This window comes from Bombina bombina, chromosome 4 (assembly GCF_027579735.1).
Source record: "Bombina bombina isolate aBomBom1 chromosome 4, aBomBom1.pri, whole genome shotgun sequence".
NCBI classification, from domain to species: domain Eukaryota; kingdom Metazoa; phylum Chordata; class Amphibia; order Anura; family Bombinatoridae; genus Bombina; species Bombina bombina.
In genome coordinates this window covers 733,571,845-733,598,814 of record NC_069502.1, presented here as the reverse complement: position 1 = coordinate 733,598,814, position 26,970 = coordinate 733,571,845, and the positions used below count along the sequence as shown (strand labels likewise).

At 37.8% G+C, this 26,970-nt stretch overlaps 1 protein-coding gene across 1 annotated transcript in view; it reads left to right on the top strand.

Annotated features, from left to right (window-relative positions):
* The window catches only part of ZDHHC14 (zinc finger DHHC-type palmitoyltransferase 14), a 222,673-nt gene that overhangs the window by 10,266 nt on the left and 185,437 nt on the right, over positions 1–26,970 (top strand). The window contains exon 3 of the mRNA XM_053712213.1: positions 10,917–10,972. Coding sequence (XP_053568188.1) covers positions 10,917–10,972 — 56 coding nt within the window. The remainder of the gene's footprint in view (positions 1–10,916; positions 10,973–26,970) is intronic.

Here is a 26,970-nt window from a genome sequence, read left to right as displayed (position 1 = left end):
CCAGGGTTTCCATATGTGTTCAAGCGCTCTATCATATTAATATAACCGTGTTGGTTGTGCAAAGCTGGGGAATGGATAGTAAAGGCGTTATCTATCTTTTTAAACAATAATAATAAAAAAAAAGTAGACTGTCCCTCCTAAAAAGCATTTTATTATCACAGAAATGTTTGTGATACTGTGTTTAAAGGGACATGCTACCCAAATGCTGAATCATTTGAAAGGTAAAAATAATCAACTAAAGTCAGGCTTGAGAGCAACAAGTGGTGGCCCAATGAGCAACAGCAGTCAAATATATCTGCCAATCACTGGTGATTTCCTGTTTGCAGCTCCTGATTGAGACTTTAAAACTTGCAAAGTTGGCAACACAATAAAATAGGATCAATAATGCAAAAATGATATGCACTGATTAACCAGATTATTCACTTTTTGTATCAGAAATCAGAATGTCCCTTTTTAAATGCATAATATTACAAAAACATTAAAGGGACAGTGTACACTAATTTTAAATATAACTGCATGTAATAGACCCCCCCCCCTGTATATGAAAAGAAAGATATCATAAACAGGAGTCTGTAAACGCGTGTACATCTGACATTGTGGCACCTTGTTGTTAAAGAATAAGCAAAACTATACATTGTTACAAAAACACTCCCAGATGGGCTATATAAATGGATCATCTACGAAACATTTATGCAAAGAAAAATCTTTATAGAGGTTTATTTGGAAGGTATATTATTTTTATTAGGCTAAATACTGATTAATCAGTAGGCATTTTCTCTAGATGCAAACTGTTTATTCTTATTTGACTGAATTGCTTTTAAATTCTTACCTTTGTGCCATAATGAAAATGGTCCATATTTTATTTTATGTCTGAATTAGTTGTGTGTTTTATAGGTGTCAGAATTTAGGTCAGTTGATACTAGAAAATGTGTTGCTGGTTTTTGTCTGCCACATAACAACATTTTATTTCTTTATTTTATTTGTTGCCCTCCCCCCCCCCCCTTTAATTTCTAGATGCCAAATCCTGCTGCTCAGTTTTTATACCTTGTCAACTACTGGAAGCAGAAAAGGGCAAAGCTTCAGATATACTGACCTAGCTCTGAAGGTCCTTGCTCACCTGCCTGTGCTATAAATATCTAGTTTATGATAATTTTAACCTTATAGTAGCTGCCCCATGTTAATAGGCCAGTCATAGTTTTCCTCATATATCATACATATCAAAAACAAGCTATTACAGGCAGACGCAGGGGAATTGCATGCTGTGCTTCTTGAATTCTATGTGACTGAAAGATGATAAATATGCATAAGTATTAAAATTAAGTGCATATTACCTAAGGTTGGTGTACTGTGAACTATTAAATATCTTATTTTATTAAATTTGCAGTTGTTTTAGATAATTGATTTTTACCACAAATGTCTTTTACAAATGGCATTAATATAATAATTCCTGTGCCTGAAGAAAAAGTAAGGCTTGGCAAATTGGTATTAAGCATAGGCGCAAAGTATGGGTTTTGTACACTGATTTATGTATAACCTTAAAAATTAGGAGCTATGGGTAAATTAAATGTGGCTTTTTGGCTCCAGGGATTTGTCAAGCATTCATTATTTTTGAGCAATAGTGATTTCAATGCTGTGCAAACTGGCAACAGTAGAAATATCTTGGAATAATATGCATTGTTATGGATTTTATTCAGTGTGGTTAATGATTCATATGTGGGTGTCTGAGGCAGAAAATTAGTGATGTTTGCATTGCTTAGAATGTGTGTAAATTTTTGCTTAATATAATGCAAACATACGTTGCAGGAAACTGCTGGTAAAAAAAAAATCTTTATTCTTACATGTGACGCATGTTGGTGATGAAATTGTTTATCAGCCAGAATATGTATGAAAAATTAGTTGTGTGTTTTGTTTTGTTTTGTTTTGTGTTTTCTCCCTTAAAGGGACACACAATCTAGATTTTTTTTTCCCCTCTTCTTTAATGATTCAAATAGAGCATGCAGTTTTAATCAACTTTCTAATTTACTCCTATTTATACATTTTTCTTCTTTCTCTTGCTATCCTTATTTGAAAAAGCAGGAATGTATACATAGGAGCCAACCCATTTTTTTTGTTCAGCACCTGGGTAGGGCTTGCTGATTGGTGGTGAATTTGTTTCATTCTCTTGGTATACTTAATTAAAAAGCATACTTCGGTATTCTCAGGAGCAGCAATGAAATACTGGGAGCTAGTTGCTGATTGGTGGCTGCACGTATGCTTCTTGTCATTGGTTCACCATTGTGTTCTGCTAGCTCACAGTAGTGCATTGCTGTTCCTTCAACAAAGGATAAGGGAATGAAGCACATTTGTCAACAGAAGTTTATTGGAAAGTTGTTTTAAAATTGCATGCTCTGAATCATGACAGAATTTTTTGGGGTTTTATGTCCCTTTTAACATGTGCCAGTCCTGTTTGACTTGTCCCACACACCCATTTACAAGGCTATTTTTCACATATCAAATTCCACCACTAAAAGTTCTTGACAATGCCAGGACAACACATTTTAAACTATTGCCCACATGATCACTCTACTAATTAATGTGCCTGTTCAAATCCTTTAAAAAGACATACACATGCTCCAAAACCATAACTATAACAGGCTAATTGCACACGTCTCCTATGAGCATCACTACACAACATTAAAGTCCACATACAGGCTCTTTAACTTGTGATGTAATTGCCAAAAGAGTGTAACCACTATTTCATTTGTCATTAATCCTGATGATTTAGTTTTTGGATTACGAAATCTGAGTTTTATCAATGAATATAATGAACTGTTTTTGGTCTGGGGACCTCACTATGTATGGGTGTGGTGACATCACCAGCCCTGTAGACCCGGTGTTCTATCAAACTCCAAGATTTGCTTAAAGGGACACTCAGGTTAAATTAAATTTTCATGATTCAGATACAGCATTTAATTTTAAACAACTTTCCAATTTACTTACATTAAAAAAAATGTGCACAGTCTTTTATATTTACAAATTTTGAGTCACCAGATCCTACTGAGCATGTGCAAGAATTCAGACTATACATATATGCATTTGTGATTGGCTGATTGCTATCACATGGTACAAGGGGAGTGGAAATATACATAACTTTGAAATTTGTTATAAAAAAATCTATTACTCATTTGAAGTTCAGACTAAGTGCTATTGCATTGTCTTGTTATCTTGCATGTGTTGATTATGCAAATCTAATGTGTTGACTGGTCCTTTAACTTCTGGTGACTCTTCCATTTTCACTATTTGTTTTTGCCTCTGTCTGGGGGTCGGGGGCACCACTGATCCTCTGGTATCTACCCCTAGTGAACCTTGGGGAATGAAGTTTACAAGGCGGAGGCAAAATAGATAGCGAAGATAGGCTATTACAGTGCCCATCTGATTGGCACGTGTTTCCGTGAGGGACAGGATGTACAACCAATCAGATGTATGGAGTCACCGGAAGTGACGTGAACTTGGAGTTTTCAACGTCTTGGACTTTTTGAAAGAACACCGGAAATGCAAAGCTGCAGTAAAGAGCTTAACTGAGCTTTATGGAGGAATAAATATCCAATCCCTACGAACTCGACTCCCATAAGCCCTAGAAACCCCTAAGACTCACCATTTGAAAGACTATTACCTGTTTTTTCACAGTGTATTAGGGCTATAAATTTAAAGCACAATTTAAAAATAGATACATTTACACTTACTTTACAAAACCCCTTAGTATAATGTTCATAAGGCCCTATGTTTTATTTGGCAGGTGATTACAGTGGTAATAGTGATCACCTGGTGTCAAATATGCATTTATTTGAGTAGAGGCTCATGGGTGCCCCTATGTGCACATCAAAGTGATATAAATATACCCAAATGCCCATATTTATATTAGGATAACCCCTTCTTATTTTTACTATAACAGTCGAGAGAAATTACAAACGCACACACAATTCTTCACAACCTTGTTTTTTAAATAAAGTAGAATTTTTTTTTTTTTTTAAATTAAACATTTCTTTTCACACATTTTGTTGTACAGTTCTCACTTTGCATGATATATACATAAAATAATGGTATAGTTTTGAATCTGCTGGGTCTCCTGAAAAAAACAATAACGTGTGGTTTTCTCAATGCAAAATGGTCTGCAGTAGAGCTTAAAGGGACAGTTAACACCAGAATTTGTGTTGTTTCAAAAGATAGATAATCCCTTAATTACCCATTCCCCAGTTTTGCATAACCAACACAGTTATAATACACATTTTACCTCTATAATTACCTTGTATCTAAGCAGACTTCCCCCTTATTTCAGTTCTTTTGACAGACTTGCATTTTAGACAATCAGTGCTCACTCCACGTTAAAGTCATGTGCATAAGCTCAATGTTATCTATATGAAACACATGAACTAATACCCTCTAGTGGTCAAAATGCATTCAGATTAGAGGTAGTCTTCAAGGTCTACAAAATTAGCATATGAACCTCCTAGGTTTAGCTTTCAACTAAGAATACCAAGAGACCAAAGCAAAATAGGGTATAAAATTAAATTGGAAAGTTGTTTAAAATTACATGCCCTATTTAAAACATGAAAGTTTTTTTATGGACTTGACTGTCCCTTTAAATATTAACAGCATCTAAAAAATGCAAAACAGCTCATCACAGGGGTGGAAATAACTCTGTTAAAGGGACAGTAAATACCAGAATGTTTGTTGTTTAAAAAGATAGATAATCCCTTTATTACCCATTCCCCAGTTTTGCATAACCAACCGTTATAATACTAGGTGATAAGCCTGCCCAGACGGCATTCTATGTTAAAAAAAAAAAAATACAAACCCCCAAGCTCAATTCACATGGCATTTTATTTATTATCTATTGACTTTCATTTTAGCCATTTAGTGCAGTGTCTGCCACAAGCCACAGGCGTGATCACAATGTTATCTATATGGTCTATATGAACTAGCTCTCCCCTTTTGTTTAAAGGGACAGTCTACACCAGAATTTTTATTGTTTTAAAAGATAGATAATCCCTTTATTACCCATTTCCCAGTTTTGCATAACCAACACAGTTATATTAATATACTTTTAGCCTCTGTGATTATCTTGTATCTAAGCCTCTGCAAACTTCCCCTTTTTTCAGTTCTTTTGACAGACTTGCAGCCTAGCCAATCAGTGCCTGCTCCCAGATTACTTCACGTGCACGAGCACAGTGTTATCTATATGAAATATGTGAACTAACACCCTCTAGTGGTGAAAAACTGTTAAAATGCAATCTGAAAGAGGTGGGGTTCAAGGTCTAAGAAATTAGCATATTAACCTCCTAGGTTAAGCTCTCAACTAAGAATACCAAGAGAACAAAGCAACATTGGTGATAAAAGTAAATTGGAAAATTGTTTAAAATGACATGCCCTATCTGAATCATGAAAGTTTTTGGCCTAGACTGTCCCTTTAAAGCAAATAAAAAAGCATGTGATAAGAGGCGTCCTTCAAGGGCTTAGAAATTATCACATGAGCCTTCCTAGGTTTAGCTTTCAACTAAGAATACCAAGAGAACAAAGCAAAATTGGTGATAAAAGTAAATTGGAAAGTTGTTTAAAATTACATGCACTATTTGAATCATGAGAGGTTTTTTTGGACTTGACTGTCCCTTTAACCTACAGTAGAATGGTTACTACTTAAAATACTATTGTTTTTCCACCTGTGCCTACAGCTCTCTTCAAAGCTATTCTCTTATTTGAACCCTTCAGATGTGCTGGCTAGTGAAGTTCTGCTTCTTCACACTTGGTGCCGCCATTTTGGAATGTAAGTATTTTTGTACCCTGTGACAGAAGTGGTACTTTTTTACAAATCGGTGACATTGTTGCCTTCTTGACAAGCTGTATTATGCACTTTTAGCTTGCACAATACCGAGTGGGAGCTGCATTGCTCTATATTATTATTCCTAAGTGCTTTTTATGTTTTTTTTTTGTGTAACTGTGTAAAAGAACAGCACATATGTAACACTCCTGCTTTCTATTGTGCAAACCATGTGGGTGTCACCCAGTATAAAGATAGAGAGCTGCAGGTACAGAAGGAAAATAATAGCATAATGAGTAATAACCTACTGTAATTGTACCCAGCAGTTTAAAGGGCCTCTAAAGTCAAAACTTAGATTCAGATAAACCACGCAATTTAGAAAAAACCCTAAAAGCTCTCCAATATACTTCCATTATCAAAATGTGCATTTTCTTTTTATATGCTCACTTTGAGGTTCCATCTCCTACTGAGCATGTGCAAAAGTGCACAGTATGTGCGTAAATTCATTTTGTGATTAGCTGATGGCTGTCACATGATGCAGAGGGGAGAGAAAATGGGATTGTTTGAGATTTGCCAGAAAATATTGTACTACTCCTTTCAAATTCAAAGTAACTGCGTTTTTAATGTATATTTGTCAATTATTCAGTTCTACTGTATTTAGTGGCCCTTTTAATGTCCCTTTAGCAGCAGATGGATTTTGTGATTGTCATAACTGGAAAGACACACTGACAATATTGCCCTTAGTTTAGAAATCCTTATCTTCTGAAAACGAGCACAAGATTGTGTTCTACCCTATGCACTACTCTTCCCCCCCCCCGCAAAGGGGTTAAAAACGGTTTTCTAGGGTCAGTAATTGCTGCTGCCGAGCAGAACAGGGGTGACGATTGGCTGCTGTTCTTGATTGGCCCACAACCCGTGATCTGCAATGCGTGCTAGTTATCTAGGCTCTAGAGGTCTGCTGGCGGTTAGCGGGGAGCTCCGTAAGTGGATGCTGTGTTTGGAGAGGAGCGGAGCACATTGGTCACACCTGGCTGTGACGAAGGATCGAAGGAGGGTTCAGACAAGGACGGACAGAGACCGGGAGATTGTGCAGCGATTGCAAACACCGGAGGACTAAGGTAATGTGCCCATTTTTGATTTGTGTCATTTGGAATTTGGATACTGCAGTGATACCCCCGTAAAACTATTGGATTCTGGATCTAACAGTTAAGTTTGAGCGCTTTATTGGGACTTTTTGCTTGTTTATGCTAGTTATCTAGGCTCACCAATGCAAAGCGGAAATGCTTTAAAAATGAGAGATGTCCCATTAAGCCTTTGCTCCTCAAATTTGTCAAAGCATCAATATAAATGTTGTATAATACCTTGTCTGTTGGGGTAAAGTATTTGACATTGCTGTTTCATAGATGTTTATGGGGAAACGCCTTAAACCTCTTGAGATTTTAATATAAAAATTCTAGTTGTGAATATTAATACAACTTTGTAGAAGTAATTGTTTTTATATATTTTTTTTTCAATGCCCTTTTCATGTTATTGTGCTCTGAACATTGTGGCTTTTCTATTTCTTAGCTGAAAAAGCACCCTGCAGACTTTTCAAGGCTAGCCCTGCTGCATATCTATAGCTGAGTGGTGTTAACAGATTCGAACTGCAAAATAGTGCACTTTATACTAACATTATGAATGTGGCTAGCCTTGTTGTTTGCAGACTCAACTTGAAATGGCTCCAAATAAGGCAGATGTTGGGTAGAGTTTGGCTATTGAAAAACAATTGCAGCAAACAAGATGTTGTAAATATTTTTCATTTTGACTAACCTATAGCAAGACCACAAACTAATCTTATAATTAGACTGTTTTTATTGTCCTTTTTAAGCTGCCTGTATGACATTTTATGGAGCTAGTGTTGTGTTGGAACATTCAGAAGTTGAGTGATACTAAATCTGAAATGTTTCCTTATAACCCATAATAGCAACAGTGTTTTTCTTAAAATATATCATGTTACATTCTGTGCTGTTGAACACCATTGGATTGTTGGATATTTTATCTGGATTCAATCCAAAATATGCTAAGAATGTTATGTGTATGTCATTCTCTTAGAGCGCAACAAACTGATTGTCATAGGTGAAAGAGGGACTTTTCCTGTGACAGCATGAGTGTGGGCGTATTGGTTGATCATTTGATGTGACTTATAGGTGGCTATTGTTCCACAATAAACTCTGGGTGGGTTTTTACCTGCAGAGAGTTGCAGGTGGATAAAACAAATGCTGGTGATATGCAATACAAAATTCCTGAACATGGTATTATTGGAGGCTATTTTACATATATCTGTCACGAGTTGAGATGTGTGTGTGTGTGTATATTTAGGAGCTTGTGGATATTTTTACGTAAATTGATCAAGCAGACAAGATCTTAAGCAGAGAACCTGTCCAACTTAAATTGCCACTTGTAATGCAGCAATAGTAGGGCCTGTCAATCGCCTTGAATGAGCCAATTTGGGGGGGGGGGGGATTTATTTCCACCACCCCTTAGGTGGCTGAGAGACTAAGAAGCAGGAAATACTTCTTAAATTTTATTTAAAGGCTCACTCATGCAAGCCTACACCGCATGGTGTCAAACTGTGAATGCAGCTTGATACATTTTTCCTTTATTTATAGGTAAATGTATGCATATTGTTCAACATTTCCTTCCGTCTTTCTAGTTTCCAAGCTTTTTGACTGGCAACTTGAAAGCACATGCTAATCTCACATTGCTCATCCAGAACTGCACATTTTCAATGCATGGAGTACACATTCACCCTTGCTGCTTAAAGTGCAGTTAGGATGTCCGCCTGCAGGGATAGAAAATCTCCCCCTATGTGTAGGTTTCTGGGAATTATACATGTATGCATGTCATTTTTGCAAGCATAAGTGAAACATTGCTCACTTAAAGTTGAAAAGCACTGCTCTTTTTTTCTACATGTTCCTAATTTTACTTTTTGTAAAGTTGTTGTTTAAAAAGATAGACAACGCCTTTACTAACCATCCCCCAGCTTTTCACAACCAACATGTTATATTAATATACTTTATAACCTTTAAACCTCTACATCTCTGCCTGTTTCTAAGCCACTATAGTCTGCCTCTTATCACATGCTTTTTAAATTAGCTTTTCACAACAGGAGACTGCTGGTTCACGTGAGCCATATAGATAACATTGTGTTCACGCACGAGTTGTTATTGAAGATTTAGCACTACACAGTACTAAATGCAAGTCAATAGATAATAAATAAAATGTCGTGATCAGGGGCTGTCAGAAGATGCTTAGATACAAGGTAATCACAGAGGTAAAAAGTATATTAATATAACTGTTGGTTACGCATAACTGGGGAATGGATAATAAAGGGATTATCTATCTTTGAAAACAATAACAATTCTATTGTCCCTTTAATGTGCCCTTTTTCATATGCCAATGGCTTTATAGCTTTTTAACTATAATAGGAAACAATTTGTTAAAGTGAATGGGCTGATATCTGACCCTGTCTTCCTCAATACTGCTGTCCCACAGGGTTGTGCTCTTTCTCCCTTGCTCTATTCCTTATATACCAATGATTGTGCTTCTGCAAATGAATCTGTAAAGTTATTGAATTTTCCAGACAACACTACTCTGATTGGGCTTATCTCAGATAAAGATGAATTGAGCAATAAAATGGAAGTAGACAGGCTGGTAACAGAGTGAAACAAACAATTTAAAAACCAGAGAGATGGTAATTGATTTTAGAAAAGAGTCTCCCATCCCCGTAGACAGAGTTACGGTGTGCAAATTCCTTGGCACCATAATTCAACAAGTCTCAACAACGTTTGTATTTCTTTTTGGGACTTTAAAGGGACAGTATACACCAATTTTCATTTAACTACATGTAATAGACAGTACTATAAAGAAGAATATGCACAGATGGGGATACAAACATCTAGTATAAAACCTTTTTTAAAAAACTTGCTTATATGTGTGCACATCTGACACTGGGGCTTGTTTAGGAGTCTTAAAATCAGCACAATGTTCTTCAAAAAAATAAATAAAGCAATTTTTACAAAAACACGACCAGATGGGCTTTATAAATGGATAATCTACAAAACATTTATGCAAACAAAAAACGTGTACAATATCCCTTTTGGGTGTCAACTTGTTTCTCTTAAGGACATTTACTTTTCAAGAAAGAATAAGAAACATTTTATCAGCTTCATCTCACCTTGGCTATTTTTTGTTATCTATCTTTTTATCGTAGGCCAAGGTTGAGAGTTTAATGAACTCTGACAAACCTATTTTTTTTTCCCCAGGCTATTAAAATAGCAAACCGGAATACTTCTCTTATTTCACTTTTTGTATGATAAATTACACTATGTGAATATATTTGATGGTTAGATTTTTACACTGCTGATTGTGTTTGTTTGTCATGTGATACCTTTGCACCATGAAAAGTTCCTTGTGTAGTGTTTTGTTTTTGTTTTTTTACACTTTGCGAATAAATGATTCAATGTATTTGTTAATCAAGAGGAATACAAATGTCTATTGAAATTAAGGGACATTGTAGTAGAAGAACCACATGCGCTAATTCGTAAAAAATGTGTGTTTGCACTATTCACATGGGAACTCTCTTTAATCTCCAACAGAGGGGTTAAAGGGACAGTAAAGTAAAAAAAAAATCTTTCATGATTTAAATAGGGCATGTAATTTTAAACAACTTTCCAATTTACTTTTATTACAAATTTTGCTTTGTTCTCTTGGTATTCTTAGTTGAAAGCTAAATCTAGGAGGTTCATGTGCTAATTTCTTAGACCTTGAAGACCGCCTCTAATCAGAATGCATTTTGGCCACTAGAGGGCATTAGTTCATGTGTGTCATATAGATAACATTGAGCTCCGGCACGTGAAGCTCCTAAGAGCAAGGCACTGATTGGCTAAAAATGCATGTCTGTGAAAAGAACTGAAATAAGGGGGCAGTTTGCAGAGGCTTAGATACAAGGTAATCACAGAGGTAAAAAGTATATTATTATAACTGTGTTGGTTATGCAAAACTGGGGAATGGGTAATAAAGGGATTATCTATCTTTTTAAACAACAATAATTCTGGTGTTTACTGTCTCTTTAAACACCTAGATATAATCCTGTTCAGGAGCCACCAAGAAGTGCTTTTTCCAAGCAGGAGACAGCTGGTGAGTGGGACCTTGTGTAGAAGCCCCACAAAGGGATTAAACATATGGTTAGAGTTACACAGTATGTGTTATAAAAATTACACTAACAAATTAAAGGGATGTAAACCCAAAATTTTGTTAACCTTGTTATTCTTTGTTGAAAAGCAGTAAGGTAAGCTCAGGAGTGTGCACGTGTCTTCAGCACTTTATGGCAGCAGTTTTGCAACAATGTTTTATACATTAGCAAGAGCACTAGATGGCAGCACTATTTCTTGTCATGTAGTGCTCCAGACATGTGCATGCTGCCTATCAATATATCTCTTCAACAAAGAATAAAATGAGAACAAAGCACATTTGCTAATAGAAGTAAATTGGGAAGTTTTTTTTAAAATTAATATTCTCTATCAGAATCATGAGAAACTTTTTATTTTTTTAGTTTTGTTTCTGATGCCATTGTTCATTTGACTAAACTAACGGCTAAGAATTCCGGATTCGCCATCCAGGCACGTAGGGCGCTATGGCTCAAATCCTGGTCAGCTGATGTGACTTCAAAGTCTAAATTACTCAACATTCCTTTCAAGGGGCAGACCTTATTTGGGCCTGGTTTGAAAGAAATTATTGCTGACATTACTGGAGGTAAGGGTCATACCCTTCCTCAGGACAGGGCCAAATCAAAGGCCAAACAGTCTAATTTTCGTGCCTTTCGAAATTCCAAGGCAGGTGCAGCATCAACTTCCTCCACTTCAAGACAAGAGGGAACTTTTGCTCAATCTAAGCAGGCCTGGAAACCTCACCAGTCCTGGAACAAAGGCAAGCAGGCCAGAAAGCCTGCTGCTGCCTCTAAGACAGCATGAAGGAACGGCCTCCAATCCGGCGACGGATCTAGTAGGGGGCAGACTTTTTCTCTTTGCCCAGGCGTGGGCAAGAGATGTTCAGGATCCCTGGGCGTTGGAGATCATATCTCAGGGATATCTTCTGGACTTCAAAGCTTCCCCTCCACAAGGGAGATTTCATCTTTCAAGGTTATCTGCAAATCAGATAAAGAAAGAGGCATTCCTACGCTGTGTGCAAGACCTCCTAGTAATGGGAGTGATCCATCCAGTTCCGCGGACGGAACAAGGACAGGGTTTTTAGTCAAATCTGTTTGTGGTTCCCAAAAAAGAGGGAACCTTCAAACCAATTTTGGATCTAAAGATCTTAAACAAATTCCTCAGAGTTCCATCTTTCAAAATGGAAACTATTCGGACCATCCTACCCATGATCCAAGAGGGTCAGTACATGACCACAGTGGACTTAAAGGATGCCTACCTTCATATACCGATTCACAAAGATCATAATCGTCAAGCTTTCAAATTGCCAAGTCTCATACAGAGATAGTTCTGGCATTTCTGAGATCGCACGGGTGGAAAGTGAACGAGGAAAAGAGTTATCTATCCCCACTCACAAGAGTCTCCTTCTTAGGGACTCTTATAGATTCTGTAGAGATGAAAATTTACCTGACGGAGTCCAGGTTATCAAAGCTTCTAAATGCTTGCCGTATTCTTCATTCCATTCCGCGCCCTTCGGTGGCTCAGTGTATGGAGGTGATCGGCTTAATGGTAGCGGCAATGGACATAGTGCCATTTGCGCGCCTACATCTCAGACCGCTGCAATTATGCATGCTAAGTCAGTGGAATGGGGATTACACAGATTTGTCCCCTCTGCTAAATCTGGATCAAGAGACCAGAGATTCTCTTCTCTGGTGGTTGTCTCGGGTCCACCTGTCCGAGGGTATGACCTTTCGCAGGCCAGATTGGACAATTGTAACAACAGATGCTAGCCTTCTAGGTTGGGGTGCAGTCTGGAACTCCCTGAAGGCACAGGGATCGTGGACTCAGGAGGAGAAACTCCTTCCGATAAATATTCTGGAGTTAAGAGCAATATTCAATGCTCTTCTGGCTTGGCCTCAGTTGGCAACACTGAGGTTCATCAGATTTCAGTCGGACAATATCACGACTGTGGCTTACATCAACCATCATGGGGGAACCAGGAGTTCCCTAGCGATGTTAGTCTCAAAAATAATTCGCTGGGCAGAGACTCACTCTTGCCACCTGTCAGCAATCCATATCCCAGGCGTGGAGAACTGGGAGGCGGATTTTCTAAGTCGTCAGACTTTTCACCCGGGGGAGTGGGAACTCCATCCGGAGGTGTTTGCTCAGTTTATTCATCGTTGGGGCAAACCAGAGTTGGATCTCATGGCGTCTCGCCAGAACGCCAAGCTTCCTTGTTACGGACCCAGAAGCGACGCTGATAGATGCTCTAGCAGCGCCTTGGTTCTTCAACCTGGCTTATGTGTTTCCACCGTTTCCTCTGCTCCCTTGACTGATTGCCAAAATCAAACAGGAGAGAGCATCAGTGATTCTAATAGCGCCTGCGTGGCCACGCAGGACCTGGTATGCAGACCTAGTGGACATGTCATCCTTTCCACCATGGACTCTGCCTCTAAGACAGGACCTTCTAATACAAGGTCCTTTCAATCATCCAAATCTAATTTCTCTGAGACTGACTGCATGGAGATTGAATGCTTGATTCTATCAAAGCGTGGCTTCTCCGAATCAGTCATTGATACCTTAATACAGGCACGAAAGCCTGTTACCAGGAAAATCTATCACAAGATATGGCGTACATATCTTTACTGGTGTGAATCCAAGAATTACTCATGGAGTAAGGTTAGGATTCCTAGGATATTGTCCTTTCTCCAAGAGGGTTTGGACAAAGGATTATCAGCTAGTTCCTTAAAGGGACAGATTTCTGCTCTGTCTATTCTTTTGCACAAGCGTCTGGCAGAAGTTCCAGACGTCCAGGCATTTTGTCAGGCTTTGGTTAGAATTAAGCCTGTATTTAAACCTGTTGCTCCCCCATGGAGCTTACACTTGGTTCTTCAAGGAGTTCCGTTTGAACCCCTTCATTCCATTGATATTAAGCTTTTATCTTGGAAAGTTCTGTTTTTGATGGCTATTTCCTCGGCTCGGTGAGTCTCTGAGCTATCTGCCTTACAATGTGATTCTCCTTATCTGATTTTTCATGCAGATAAGTTAGTTCTGCGTACCAAACCTGGGTTTTTACCTAAGGTGGTTTCTAACAAGAATATCAATCAAGAGATTGTTGTTCCATCATTGTGTCCTAATCCTTCTTCAAAGAAGGAACGTCTTTTACATAATCTGGACGTAGTTCGTGCCTTGAAGTTTTACTTACAAGCTACTAAAGATTTTCGTCAAACATCTTCCCTGTTTGTCGTTTATTCTGGACAGAGGAGAGGTCAAAAAGCTTCGGCAACCTTTCTTTTATTTTGGCTTCGGAGTATTATACGCCGAGCCTATGAGACTGCTGGACAGCAGCCCCCTGAAAGGATTACAGCTCATTCTACTAGAGCTGTGGCTTCCACCTGGGCCTTTAAAAATGAGGCCTCTGTTGAACAGATTTGCAAGGCCGCGACTTGGTCTTCGCTTCACACTTTTTCAAAATTTTACAAATTTGATACTTTTGCTTCTTCGGAGGCTGTTTTTGGGAGAAAGGTTCTTCAGGCAGTGGTTCCTTCCGCTTAATCCCAGCTTTGTCCCTCCCATCATCCGTGTACTTTAGCTTTGGTATTGGTATCCCATAAGTAATGGATGATCCGTGGACTGGATACACTTAACAAGAGAAAACATCATTTATGCTTACCTGATAAATTTATTTCTCTTGTAGTGTATCCAGTCCACGGCCCGCCCTGTCATTTTAAGGCAGGTCTAAAATTTAATTTAACTACAGTCACCACTGCACCCTATGGTTTCTCCTTTCTCTGTTTGTTTCGGTCGAATGACTGGATATGGCAGTTAGGGGAGGAGCTATATAGCAGCTCTGCTGTGGGTGATCCTCTTGCAATTTCCTGTTGGGAAGGAGAATATCCCATAAGTAATGGATGATCTGTGGACTGGATACACTACAAGAGAAATAAATTTATCAGGTAAGCATAAATTATGTTTTTTTTTTTCTAAATCAAATTTGTATTCCTACTGTCTTTATTTGCTTCCTCCGCCCCTTACATTTTCTCTTTCTTTAGTGTAGTGATGTTGAGAGCGAGTACGGAGATTGACCGACTGACTGACTGACTGACTGTCAGTCAGTCTTAGAGGAATCGGAGTGCATGAGCAGCTCTGCAACTATTTTTGTTTTCTTGTAGAGCCATAAGGCAAGCAAAATGATTGGCTAACTCCGGAAAACGCCATAAGAAGAAAAAAAAAAAAAAAAAAGTTTGTGAAAGGGCGGATGCAAGTGCAATATTAAAAGTTGGTAATGTAAATGATTAACTTTGGAGCAGTAAAAACAAGTTTATGAATTCAAGTTTTATAATAAAAATTTACATTGATTCCAGTTATTATTTCTATATTGGTTCAATTTACTATCATTTTGAAATAACACACATGTTGAATGCGGTATTTAAGTAAGTAAAGCTGTCTATGGTGTTAAATGATGTTGCATAACTTGCTTACGGACAGAAATTGCCACTTAGCAATTGAGGTCATTATCTGTGTAATGTAACATACTCTAGCCTAATGGAAGTGTATTATTTTTTTTTTCTGTCTGTGAATATCTCCTTTTATCCTTTAGGACGATATCCTTTTAAACATAAACATTTCTGAAATGGGATGATTTGACTTATTCATGCACACAGTATGCACTTGTTAGTGTCTTGTCAGTGTTTTTCCTTAAAAAGAACATCTTGTATTCCACAGTGCTTATCTCGCTAATGGCGCTCATGTCCTATTACTTGTGTACTGACAAAGCCCAAACTACTACTTTCCAAGAGTTGAATTGGACTAGAAAATATAATCACTTTGCTCAGAATCACTGATCCCACAGAGACTGCTAAAGTGCTTTTTCTGTTGCCTAATACAAAAAGCTGACACTAGCAGAGCTGTCTTTCCTGCCATGTTCTGAATATATGTGACTATGTATCCTGGGAGCCATGATTTATTCCTAAAGATTTTCATTAATAATAATAATAATAATAATAATAATAATAATAATAATAATAATGCAACACCACCTCCTTTTTGTTTTTTCTTAAAAAAAATAATTGATCATTATTTTTCTTAACTGTATTTCACTGAGTTTTTCTCTCTCTCTCTCTCTCTCTCTCTCTCTCTCTCTCTCTCTCTCTCTCTCTCTCTCTCTCTCTCTCTCTCTCTCTCTCTCTCTCTCTCTCTCTCTCTCTCTCTCTCTCTCTCTCTCTCTCTCTCTCTCTCTCTCTCTCTCTCTCTCAGCAGTCAATATTACTGTTAGACATTTAAAAGGAACACTAAAGTAAAAAAAAATTTTTTATTGAGGTTGTAGGAAATTTTACGCAAAATATTCATCCAATAACAAAAATAACATGGTATTGAAGCAAACATTTTTCATCTGAAAAACTAGGCAAAGAAGGCAAAATATAACAGCTCCAATCATAGTTTCCGTGCAACAATATATGCAAATAAGTACAGTTACTATAGATTATACATCTCTATCTAGCGTTAACACTGTAAGTATGCAAATACAGAGATTTGGAACAAGTAACAGATTAAATTTTACATTGCAAGATAAAGATAACCAGTATGTCAAAGGATAATGGAACCTCCGTATTATATTAATAGGCAATATGTTTCCCACATAGCTATAAAAACATACATGAAATAATATTGGGGGGAGTGTGGGTCGGATTTAGTTTGGCCACTTTTGGACCAAATTAGCGGGGAAGGGGGAAAGGAAGTCCAGCGGGCAAGAGCCGCTCTAGGTGAAGTAGAGGGGAGGGGGATGAGGGGCGGAGCTACATAAGATGCAATGATAATATGGGGAGGATAAATGAGTCATGTTTTAATAGTTAGCAAGGCGAACTCCCCATAGAAGACTTACTATTTAAATGACTATTATGAAGGGGTATAGCCACTTCAAAGTTTAATAAGTATCTAAATCAGCTTATCTATTACGTATGGTACACCTGTAGAGCCCCAACTATAACGGTGCTATAGCCTCCATTAAATATTATATTTAATGTTCCTTATGAGGGGCAGTGACTGAGTTATTTAACGTACAGTATGAGTTAGGATTGCACACCACACTGTTGAAATTAGGCATGAAGGTCAAAAATAGAAATAGAGTTTACCAACATGAAAGTTGACAGAGGCTGTACGACCCCACTATAACATTTCAAACTTTAGAGTCATCATTAGAATCAATGGATCGTATGGGAAACAATAAGTAGAGTCCTTTTAGATAGGGTTAAGATCATCATCCTAGTCACCCAAACCCAGACCGCTTGCATCAAGTTCAGAAATCCTCAAAATGCTGCGGTATTGGGAAGTGGGTAATTGGGGACTTTAAATCTGCCTTTGGTTCCGATAAAGGAGCTGACGGTGCAAAGCAGTTCCTGAGCACTCCCCTTAGATCAGTGAATCTGCGGGACATCAAATTGCCGAAAGCTTCTAGCGGAGTTATTATATCTGCATGAAGTTCCTCCATGTTGCACTGCAGGATACAATTGGGGCTCCACGTGGGCACCAAAATGGCCGATCCCCAATAGTTGTTGCGATCGTAGTCTCGGCAATGTCTTATGTGAATCTTCTATAGTCAGGTGTTCAGGGTACTTGTGTAGTCTCCCCAGTTCATACACCCCAGCTTAGTAGAAATTTAGCTGCACTGAGCGGTCATAAGTGTATAAATAAGCCGGACCGGTCTGGAGCTATTATGAGTTGCGACCGCTCAGATGCAGAGCTTGCTCCGCCCCCCTAAAGTCAAATTTTAACTTTAATTTTTTACATTTAAATTCACTTTTATTATCTAAATATGCACAATCCTTTTTCTTGACGCTCTTTCTGAGGCACCAGATCCTACTGAGCATGTGCAAGAATTCACAGAATATACTTATATGCATTTTGTGATTTGCTGATGGTTGTCACATGATGCAGTGGGAGGAAAAATAGAAATAACTATATAAAATTTGTAAGAAATCTACTAATTTGAAACTCTTAACTATATAACTTTTTTTTTTTTTTTTTTTTTTTTTTTTTTTAAGTATTTTGCTTATTTATGCTTTCCTTCTTTGTTTAGTAGTCTTTTTAAAAATACCTTTACTCCTTTTAAATATTATAGATTGACTAAATTGTCCTGAAAAAAAGATTTTGTGTGTGCTGTGCATTTTTAATATTGAAAGGGTTGTTTCTGTCATTCTTTTCTCTTACATTTAAAGGGAAAGAAAAGTGCAATTAAAAAAACTTCATCAATATGCTGAGGGGTTAAACACATGGTTAAAAGCCCACTGTGAATCAGAAATGTGTTGTCATCCTGGGCTGTCTATTGGCTGTTATTTAAATATACCACCCCTGTTTGGTTTGGTGGCTGTTTTGATGAGGGTTAGTCCCCTACCTGAGCAGTAATTGAATAAGAAAATACACAGATGTTTTCAACCTGTGAACCACTTGCTACTGTGCCTCCAGGTGGGTAGCTTTTGTTAATTTAACTTTATTTTATTGGCAGGTGTAAAACTATTAATTACCTTATTTCTATTATTGACAGGGAGTAATTATTAACTGCACTGTGTGTATTGGCAAAGTCTATAATAGTGGATGTGTTGTTTATAATCCAAAAACATTAGCACTTTACATTTAATTGAACAGAAGTACAATAATAAAAAGTTCTGCAAATCTATTGGGATAATATTTTGCACCACAATTTGATTTATAGCTGATTTTTACTAGTTACATTTCTTTTCTTGTTGGCTCATAGCTTCCAGCTAAATTGCACATTTTTTTTAATGCAAAATCCTATATCTACAGAGAGGATTTAGTAGCCCCTTGTTTGCCAGACTGGATTACTGAGGCTGAAAAACTGCAAGCAAAGCTCATTTGAATGCCTCCGTATGTAATCTCAACTAAAAGCTGCTGAAATGTGCAGTAGAGGGAAATAAATAGAGAAGCATATTATATGCATAACAAGCGACATGAGTTGTAAAGAGGCAATTCTCTGTGTTAGAGCATTTATTATTGCACTGTTGTCTACATATAACTATGCGGTTGATCGCAAGCATGTAGAATAGCTTAACGGATTTATCTATAAAAAAAATACTTTTTAATTGACCCCCTATGTTAAAGGGATACTGAACCCAGTTTTTTTCTTCTTCCATGATTCATATAGAGCATGCAATTTTAAGCAACTTTCTAATTTACTCCTTTTATCAATTTTTATTCGTTCTCTTGGTATCTTTATTTGAAACCCCCCCCTAGGAATTTAAGCTTATGAGCCGGCCCATCTTTGGTTCAGCACCTGGGTAGCGCTTGCTGATTGGTAGGTAAATGCAGCTACCAATCTGCAAGCGCTATCTAGGGTGCTGATTCTGAACCAAAAATGGGTTGGCTCGTAAGCTTAAATTCCTGCTTTTTCAAATAAAGAGAGAGAAGAAAAATTGATAATACGAGTAAATTAGAAATTTGCTTAAAATGGCATGCGCTATCTGAATCATGACATTTTTTTGGGGTTCAGTATCCCTTTTAACCACTGCATATGGGGTAAACACATAGTTTACTGATGTACTGGAGCTGACTATCTGTTGCGCCAGTGACGTGTGTAGCCACCAATCGGCAACTAGTTCTCAGTAGTGCATTGGTGCTCTTAAAGGGATATGAAACCCAAATGTTTTCTTTCATAGTTAAGAGAGAGCATGCAACTTTCTAATTTACTTTTATTATCAAATTTTCTTCTCTTGCTATCTTTATTTTAAAGGGACATAACCCCAATTTTTTTCTTTCATGATTTAGAAAGCGCGTGTGATTTTAAACAACTTTCTAATTTACTTCTATTTAATTTTCTTCATTGTCTTGATATACTTTGCTATTTCTTCAACAAAGGATACCTAAATAATGAAGCAAATTGGGTAATAGAAGTAAATTGGAATGTTGTTAAAAATTGTATTCTCTACTTGAATCATGAAAGAAAATTTTGGAGTTTAGTGTCCCTTTAAAAAGCAGGAATGTAAGCTTAGGAGCCAGCCCATTTTTGGTTCAGCACCTGGGTAGTGCTACATTTAGCCACTAATCAGCATTGCTGCCCCTTCAGCTAAGGATACCAAGAGTATGAAGTAAATTTTACTATTGAAGTAAAAGTTTTATATGCTCTATCTGAATGAAATTTTTTTTGTGTCACTCTAAAGTTTGTGGCTTGTTACTGGAGAATACCCAAAGGCAAAACCCAAGAGTTTTTAATGTTAGCCAAATTGTTTTCTCAATTGGCTTTACAGCAGAAATGCATTTTGAGAAATGTGTTCAAGCTTTTCCTTGAACTTTGTTTTTTGTTGTGTTGTGGGAGAAAGTCCTGGATGATCTTTACATGGTGGTTTTAAAGCATTTACTGGTGCTAATGACATTTTAAACTAGAAAAATAGCCACATTATATCGTCAAGAACCAAGATACAAAGCCATAAATTTACAGATAATACAATGAGTCTTGAGTTCGCTGTGCAGAAATAAAATTATTGTGTTACAGAGTTGTGGTCTGAAAGCTGCTCATCATCCTCCCACAATGTATTATGGAAAGTGTTATTTCACCATAAAAAAAAATTAAACTTCAAATCTCTATGTGATTTCTAAAACTTGTCTCAATCCACAAAAGATTGATAATTCCGATTATCTTAATATTTTGAAGGTATAATCTAGATTTTATTAAAGACACAGAGACAAGTATTTTTGCATTCTCTTTCTTTACTACTCAATGCAGCTTTTAAAAGTAACAGAATGACATAAACATAACATATTAAAACATCATAGAAAACAGATAACCACAATAAGTAGCTAAAGAGAGAGCTAACTTATAACTCCAGGAAAAAAATGACCAATCAGAGAAGGAATAGTGACCATAAACTGTCCAATAAGCAGCCAAACCTCCTCTTTCTTGACTGATGCTCACAAATGGAATTTTTTTAAAAACTAACAAAAGTCCGAAAAGTCCCAAACAAAGCAAAACATATGAATAACTGTTGAACGTTTGATTGAAGAGAAACTTGGGAGATAGGAACTTGATTGCAGAAGATGACTTGAATCCAGATATATTTGCAAGATGAGAATCCTCTTGAAAAGAAGGTGAAAATCCCAACAAAAAGGAAAGGGTTTCTTTCAGATGGAAACTGTCAAAACAAGAAAAATAAATAATAATAACATACAATTCTTAACGGGAGGGTATTACATATAATTGAGGTGGGAAAATACTCGTCTCTGTGTCTTTAATAAAATCTAGATTATACTTTCAAAATATTAGGATAATCGGAATTTTATTACAAGACCATAGATTCCTATTTTTGCAAGTTTAAAGCATATTAATAATCAAATAAACTATTTAAGAAAATAAATTAAGCGAGGCATGTTGAATGGGTCTGAAATAAAATTGCTTAAAAGTAGAGTATGAAGACCAATCTGCCGCGTCCAAAATCCGCTGAAGCGGAGCAGATTTCAAAAAGGCTTTGGAAGCAGCAGAACCTCTAACTGAATAAGCTGAAAAAGAAATATCTATCCCAGCTTCCTTCATAACCCATTTAACCCATCTCGCTATAGAAGTAGAGGATACAGCAGCATGCGGGGAAGCAAAAGATATTAGAAGTTGGTTATTAGAAGATTTCCTAAAAGGTAAAGTTCTGGATTCATAAGATTTTAAACATTCCACCACACAAAGGGAAGGTTCAGAAGGAAGATAAGGGTAGAAGATAGATGTGGAAAGGGTTTTAGTTCTTCGTGAAATAAAGAAGGTAACACCCTCCGGGGAGAAACGTTTAGCATTCCAATCTAGGGCTTTGACATCGGAAACTCTTCTGAAAGAGATTAGACAAAGAAGAGTGGCAAGTTTAGCTGTGAGTTGTTTAAAAGATAGTGAAGAATTATGTGGCCATGATTTAAACAGGGAAAAAATTAAATCCACATCCCAGAAAAATTCATGTTTAGGGACTGGAGGCCTTTTAAGTCTCATGGCTTTGAGAATCCTACAAACTAAAGGATGTTTACCGACAGAAACATTATTAATCAAATTATGTCTGGCGGAAATAGCTGAGCGATGAACGTTGATAGTTCTATAAGCTAAACCCGAATCAAAAAGGTGAGAGAAATAATTAATAATGTCGGTTAGATCCGAAGAAAGGGGATCCAAATTCCTTTGCAAGCACCAGCTAGACCATTTAGACCAAGCGGCGAAGTAGCATCTACGAGTACCCAGGGCCCAAGATTCCTGAATGAGGGATCTTGCTCCAGCCGAAAGGCCTCAGAGAGCCCAGGGTACCCTGATATCATCCATGCTATTAGAAGAAGAGAACCTTGAAGGACTAGATCGTGATTATTGCCATCCGGATCTGTGAGAAGATGGGGAAGACAAGGAAGAAGAATAGGAAGATCGATGGACATTTCCAGAAGGGACGGATACCATGACTGTGTCTGCCAAAAGGGGGTCACAATCATTAGGCGAAGGAGATCTCTGCGAACAATTGAAATTGTCCTCGGAATCATCGAGAAAGGGGGAAAAGCATAAACCCCCTAACGTGGCCAAGGATGTAGAAAAGCATCTATGGCCGCTGCTTCCGGATCCGGGCACCAGCTGAAATAAGGAATCATCTGAAAATTGGTCCTGGATGCAAAAAGATCCAAACAAAAGGGACCCTTGAGAGATTGGAGATAGAGAAAAAGACTCCTGTCCAATTTCCAATCGCTGAAGTCCGTCAAATGACGAGATCCCCAGTCTGCGACCGAATTCGATTGTCCTGGAATATACTCTGCTCTGACTGAAATGTTCCTGTCCAAACAAAGACGAATAAAATCTTTGGTGATTTTGGACAGATCCCTGGACTTGGTGCCTCCCAAACGATTGAGATACTGCACCGCAGATATATTGTCCATACGTAGCAGAATAGACACTGGAGAAGAACACTTTGCAAAACTCTTGACTGCAAACGAGCCAGCCAATAATTCTAAACAGTTTATGTGAAGTCGTTTCTCTTCCAGAGTCCATTTGCCACCCGTGATGGAAGGACCGCAACGAGCTCCCCAACCTGAAAGGCTGGCATCGGATTCGATGATAAAATCTGGAGTTTTGCTAAAAATGGCTCTTCCATTCCAGGCATCCAAATGAGAAAGCCACCAAGAAAGTTCTTCTTTCGCTTCTGGAGAAATGGGAATCAAATGAGAGTAGGAAAGACCTTTTCTCAAATGAAGAATTTTCAGTCTTTGAAGTTCGCGATAATGAAGAGGAGCAGGAAATATAGCCTGAATAGAGGATGATAGTAACCCAACTATCCTGGCTATAGTTCTGATGGGCACTAATTCTTTGGATAAGGTTTTGGAGATTTCTTTCTTTATATTCTTCACTTTGTCTAATGGGAGACTCAAAGTGGAAAGGGTTGTGTCTATCTTGAAACCTAAGAAAACTAAAGATTTGGTAGGAGAAATAACCGATTTCTGTCTGTTCACTATGAAACCTAGAGATTCCAAAAGGGAGATAGTGGAAGACGGATGATTTTGGAGAGAGAGAAAATTCTGGTCCATAATAAGGATGTCGTCCAAATAAATTATTAGACGAACACCTCAAAGTCTTAACCAAGCTATCACAGGTTTGAGTAATTTTGTGAAGATCCAAGGAGCAGAGGAAAGACCGAAAGGAAGACAGGTGAAATTCCAAAACTGATCTTCCCAACGGAAGTTTAAATATTTCCAGTGTTCCTGAGCGATTGGCACAGTTAAATAAGCGTCTGTGAGATCTAAACGGACAAGCCAATCGTTTTCTCTTAGGCATTCTCTTAATAAATGAATGCCCTCCATCTTGAAATGATGGTAAACTACGTAAGCATTTAAGTCTTTTAGATTTATAACCGGCCTGAATTGGTTGTTTTTCTTTTTGACAAGAAAAAGATTGCTTAAATAAAAATTTTGAAGATGAGGGACTGGATGGATAGCTTTTTTGGGAAAAAAGGGAGGAAATTTCGTTTTGAACCAGAATTTTGTCTTTTTGGGAAAAATGAATTGGTTGTGGAAATTTTATTTGAATGGGAAGTGAAATAAATTCACTGCTTGGAGAACCCAAGGGTCGGAAGTGATAGAAGCCCAGTTTTGGGCAAACAAAGCAATTCTGCCAGCAATTTTGTCTTGGGAAGAAAGAACATGAGGAGGAACCAATAATCTTACCTGGAGCTTGTCTTGCTCTTGATCTACCCCTGAAGCCTCTTTGATTCCAAGGGCGTCCCCTTGCTGGGAAGAAAGTTGATGAGGTTGAAGGTTCTTGGAAACCTCTGTTGAATTGAGGTTGATATTGGGTAGAATAATAGGGTTGATGGGGTTGGCTATAATGAGGCCTGGATAGGAATGGTTGGCGGCCGGGAAAGCGGCCTCTGCCTCTCCCGGCCCTGTCAGAGAAACTCTGATTAGGGTAGAAAATCTTTTTCACGGAAGTTTTGACTTTGTTGAGGTTTGAAAAGGTATTTACGTATTGGTTGAGCTCTTTCAAATAAGCGTCGCCAAATAACAGTCCATTATCATCTGGGGGAATCTCATTGGGATTAAAGTCTGATATTTTTGGGTCAATTTTTCTTAATATATTTCTACGTGTCTCTAATGTCATGGCAGCATTTGTATTACCAATAAAACATAAGAGCCTTTGGACCCACTCTCTGACGACATACGGGTCAGGGGGGGAGTCTTCCGCAACACCCTGCTCTGAAAGTTCAAATAATTTAGTCAATGGACCTGTGGAATCTAACAATTTGTCCTGACATATTTTCCAGGATCTGTCGATCCCTTTTTTTACTTTATAACCTGGGGCTCCAATAAATTTAAGGATTTTAGGATCCACCTCAGGGGTAATGGATGCATTTTTTGGAAGTAAGGGGCGAGGGCATTCCGCCCTCATTTTATTGCGGGTCTGTTTCTTCAAAGGTTTTCTAAGTTGGAAATCGATAAACTTTGCTACCCCAATATTGGGGCACCATTCCGCAGAGCGGGGATGGTGAAGCTCGTCAGGATTAAATCTTGGAATACCCAGACAATCTGTGAATTCTGTCTCCTCCTCAATAAAATCTCCAAATTTTTTATGCATTTTTTATGTCTTTTGAAGCGGGGGTATAATCTGAGTTTTCAGAATCCACGTAAATAGAATCTGAATTGATGTCTGTATAACTACCATCTTCCGAACCGTTATCCTCAGAAGATGATTTTTCAATATTTTCTACATTTTCTTTTAATATTGTACTTGGGCTAGGATCTCCCATTTGGTTACGCTTGGGATTCAGGGTTCTTTTTACAGCAGTTTTTGTTCCCTTGCTGCGAGGAATTGTGGTGTCAGTCAGAAGCTGACGAGATTTTGAAACAAGCTTTTTACTGGCAATTACAGAAATAGAAGGATTTTTTCTCTTTAAACATTTTTTAGTCTCTTGAATGCCCATTAAAGAAGACATTTTATTAAAAAGATTGTTCATTGAAGAATCAATCATTGACTGCACAGATTGTGCTGTTAGAGGAGGAGAAACTACTGGGTTTTCAGACATTGTTAAAATAAACTTTTATAAATATATTTTTTAACAAAACTTAAAGTTATTCAAAATAAATTGAATATAAACTACTCTTTTTTTAAATAATTTAAATAATAGCAGTAATAACTGAATAATGAAATATATATAAATCTCTACTATTTATACTTATAACAAACTATTTCGTTTTTGATATTGATAAATAAAAGATTTTGGCCACAAGATGGCAATATGTGAAAGCTGAATGAGCTTAGCTAAATAATTATTGCTCACGATTGAAAATGGCAACAAAAGTTACCGTTCCTGAGGAGAAAACAAACTCTGACTGACAGAGAAGGCAAGCTGCGTCAGAATGAGAGGGCGGGAAAGAAGGTCCGGCCCACAAAATGGCGACCGGAACACTCGATATGAGTGTAATGGAGGGAGAGAACTGAATCTTATTAGAACTATCGCAACAGAGTTAAATGACAAAACGGAGGTAAGGGATTAAGTTTGGCATATCATACAAAAACCGGGTGAAAGGAAAAATCGGCAAATAACGTTAAAATAACAAACCAAAAAATGGAGGCAAATTTTATTGTTATGAAAACAGGCAAAAAACATATAAATGAAAATAAACCGGGTAGTATAAGGATTAATTATTGCGGGTCTGTAAAGGGATAAAACGAAAAAATATAGATATGCATTAAAATGAAAAGATTGTAATAAGAAACTTAAACTTTATTAGAGACAAAAAAATTTTTTTGTACTTATCTTTAACTGAGCAGCAAAAGAAAGAGGAGGTTTGGCTGCTTATTGGACAGTTTATGGTCACTATTCCTTCTCTGATTGGTCATTTTTTTCCTGGAGTTATAAGTTAGCTCTCTCTTTAGCTACTTTATTGTGGTTATCTGTTTCTCCAACATTGGTGCGTCCGGTCCACGGTGTCATCCTTACTTGTGGGAATATCTCTTCCCCAACAGGAAATGGCAAAGAGTCCCAGCAAAGCTGTCCATATAGTCCCTCCTAGGCTCCGCCCACCCCAGTCATTCTCTTTGCCGTTGCACAGGCAACATCTCCACGGAGATGGTTAAGAGTATGTGGTGTTTAGTTGAGTTCCCTGGCGATGAAAGAAGTGACCAAAATAATAAAATGGGCAGAGGATCACTCCTGCCACCTATCTGCGATCCACATCCCAGGTGTGGAAAACTGGGAGGCGGATTATCTGAGTCGTCAGACATTCCATCCGGGGGAGTGGGAACTCCACCCGAAGATCTTTGCCCAGTTGACTCAATTATGGGGCATTCCAGATATGGATCTGATGGCGTCTTGTCAGAACTTCAAGGTTCCTTGCTACGGGTCCAGATCCAGGGATCCCAAGGCGACTCTAGTGGATGCAATAGTAGCGCCTTGGACCTTCAACCTAGCCTATGTGTTTCCACCGTTTCCTCTCATTCCCAGGCTGGTAGCCAGGATCAAGCAGGAGAGGGCCTCGGTGATCTTG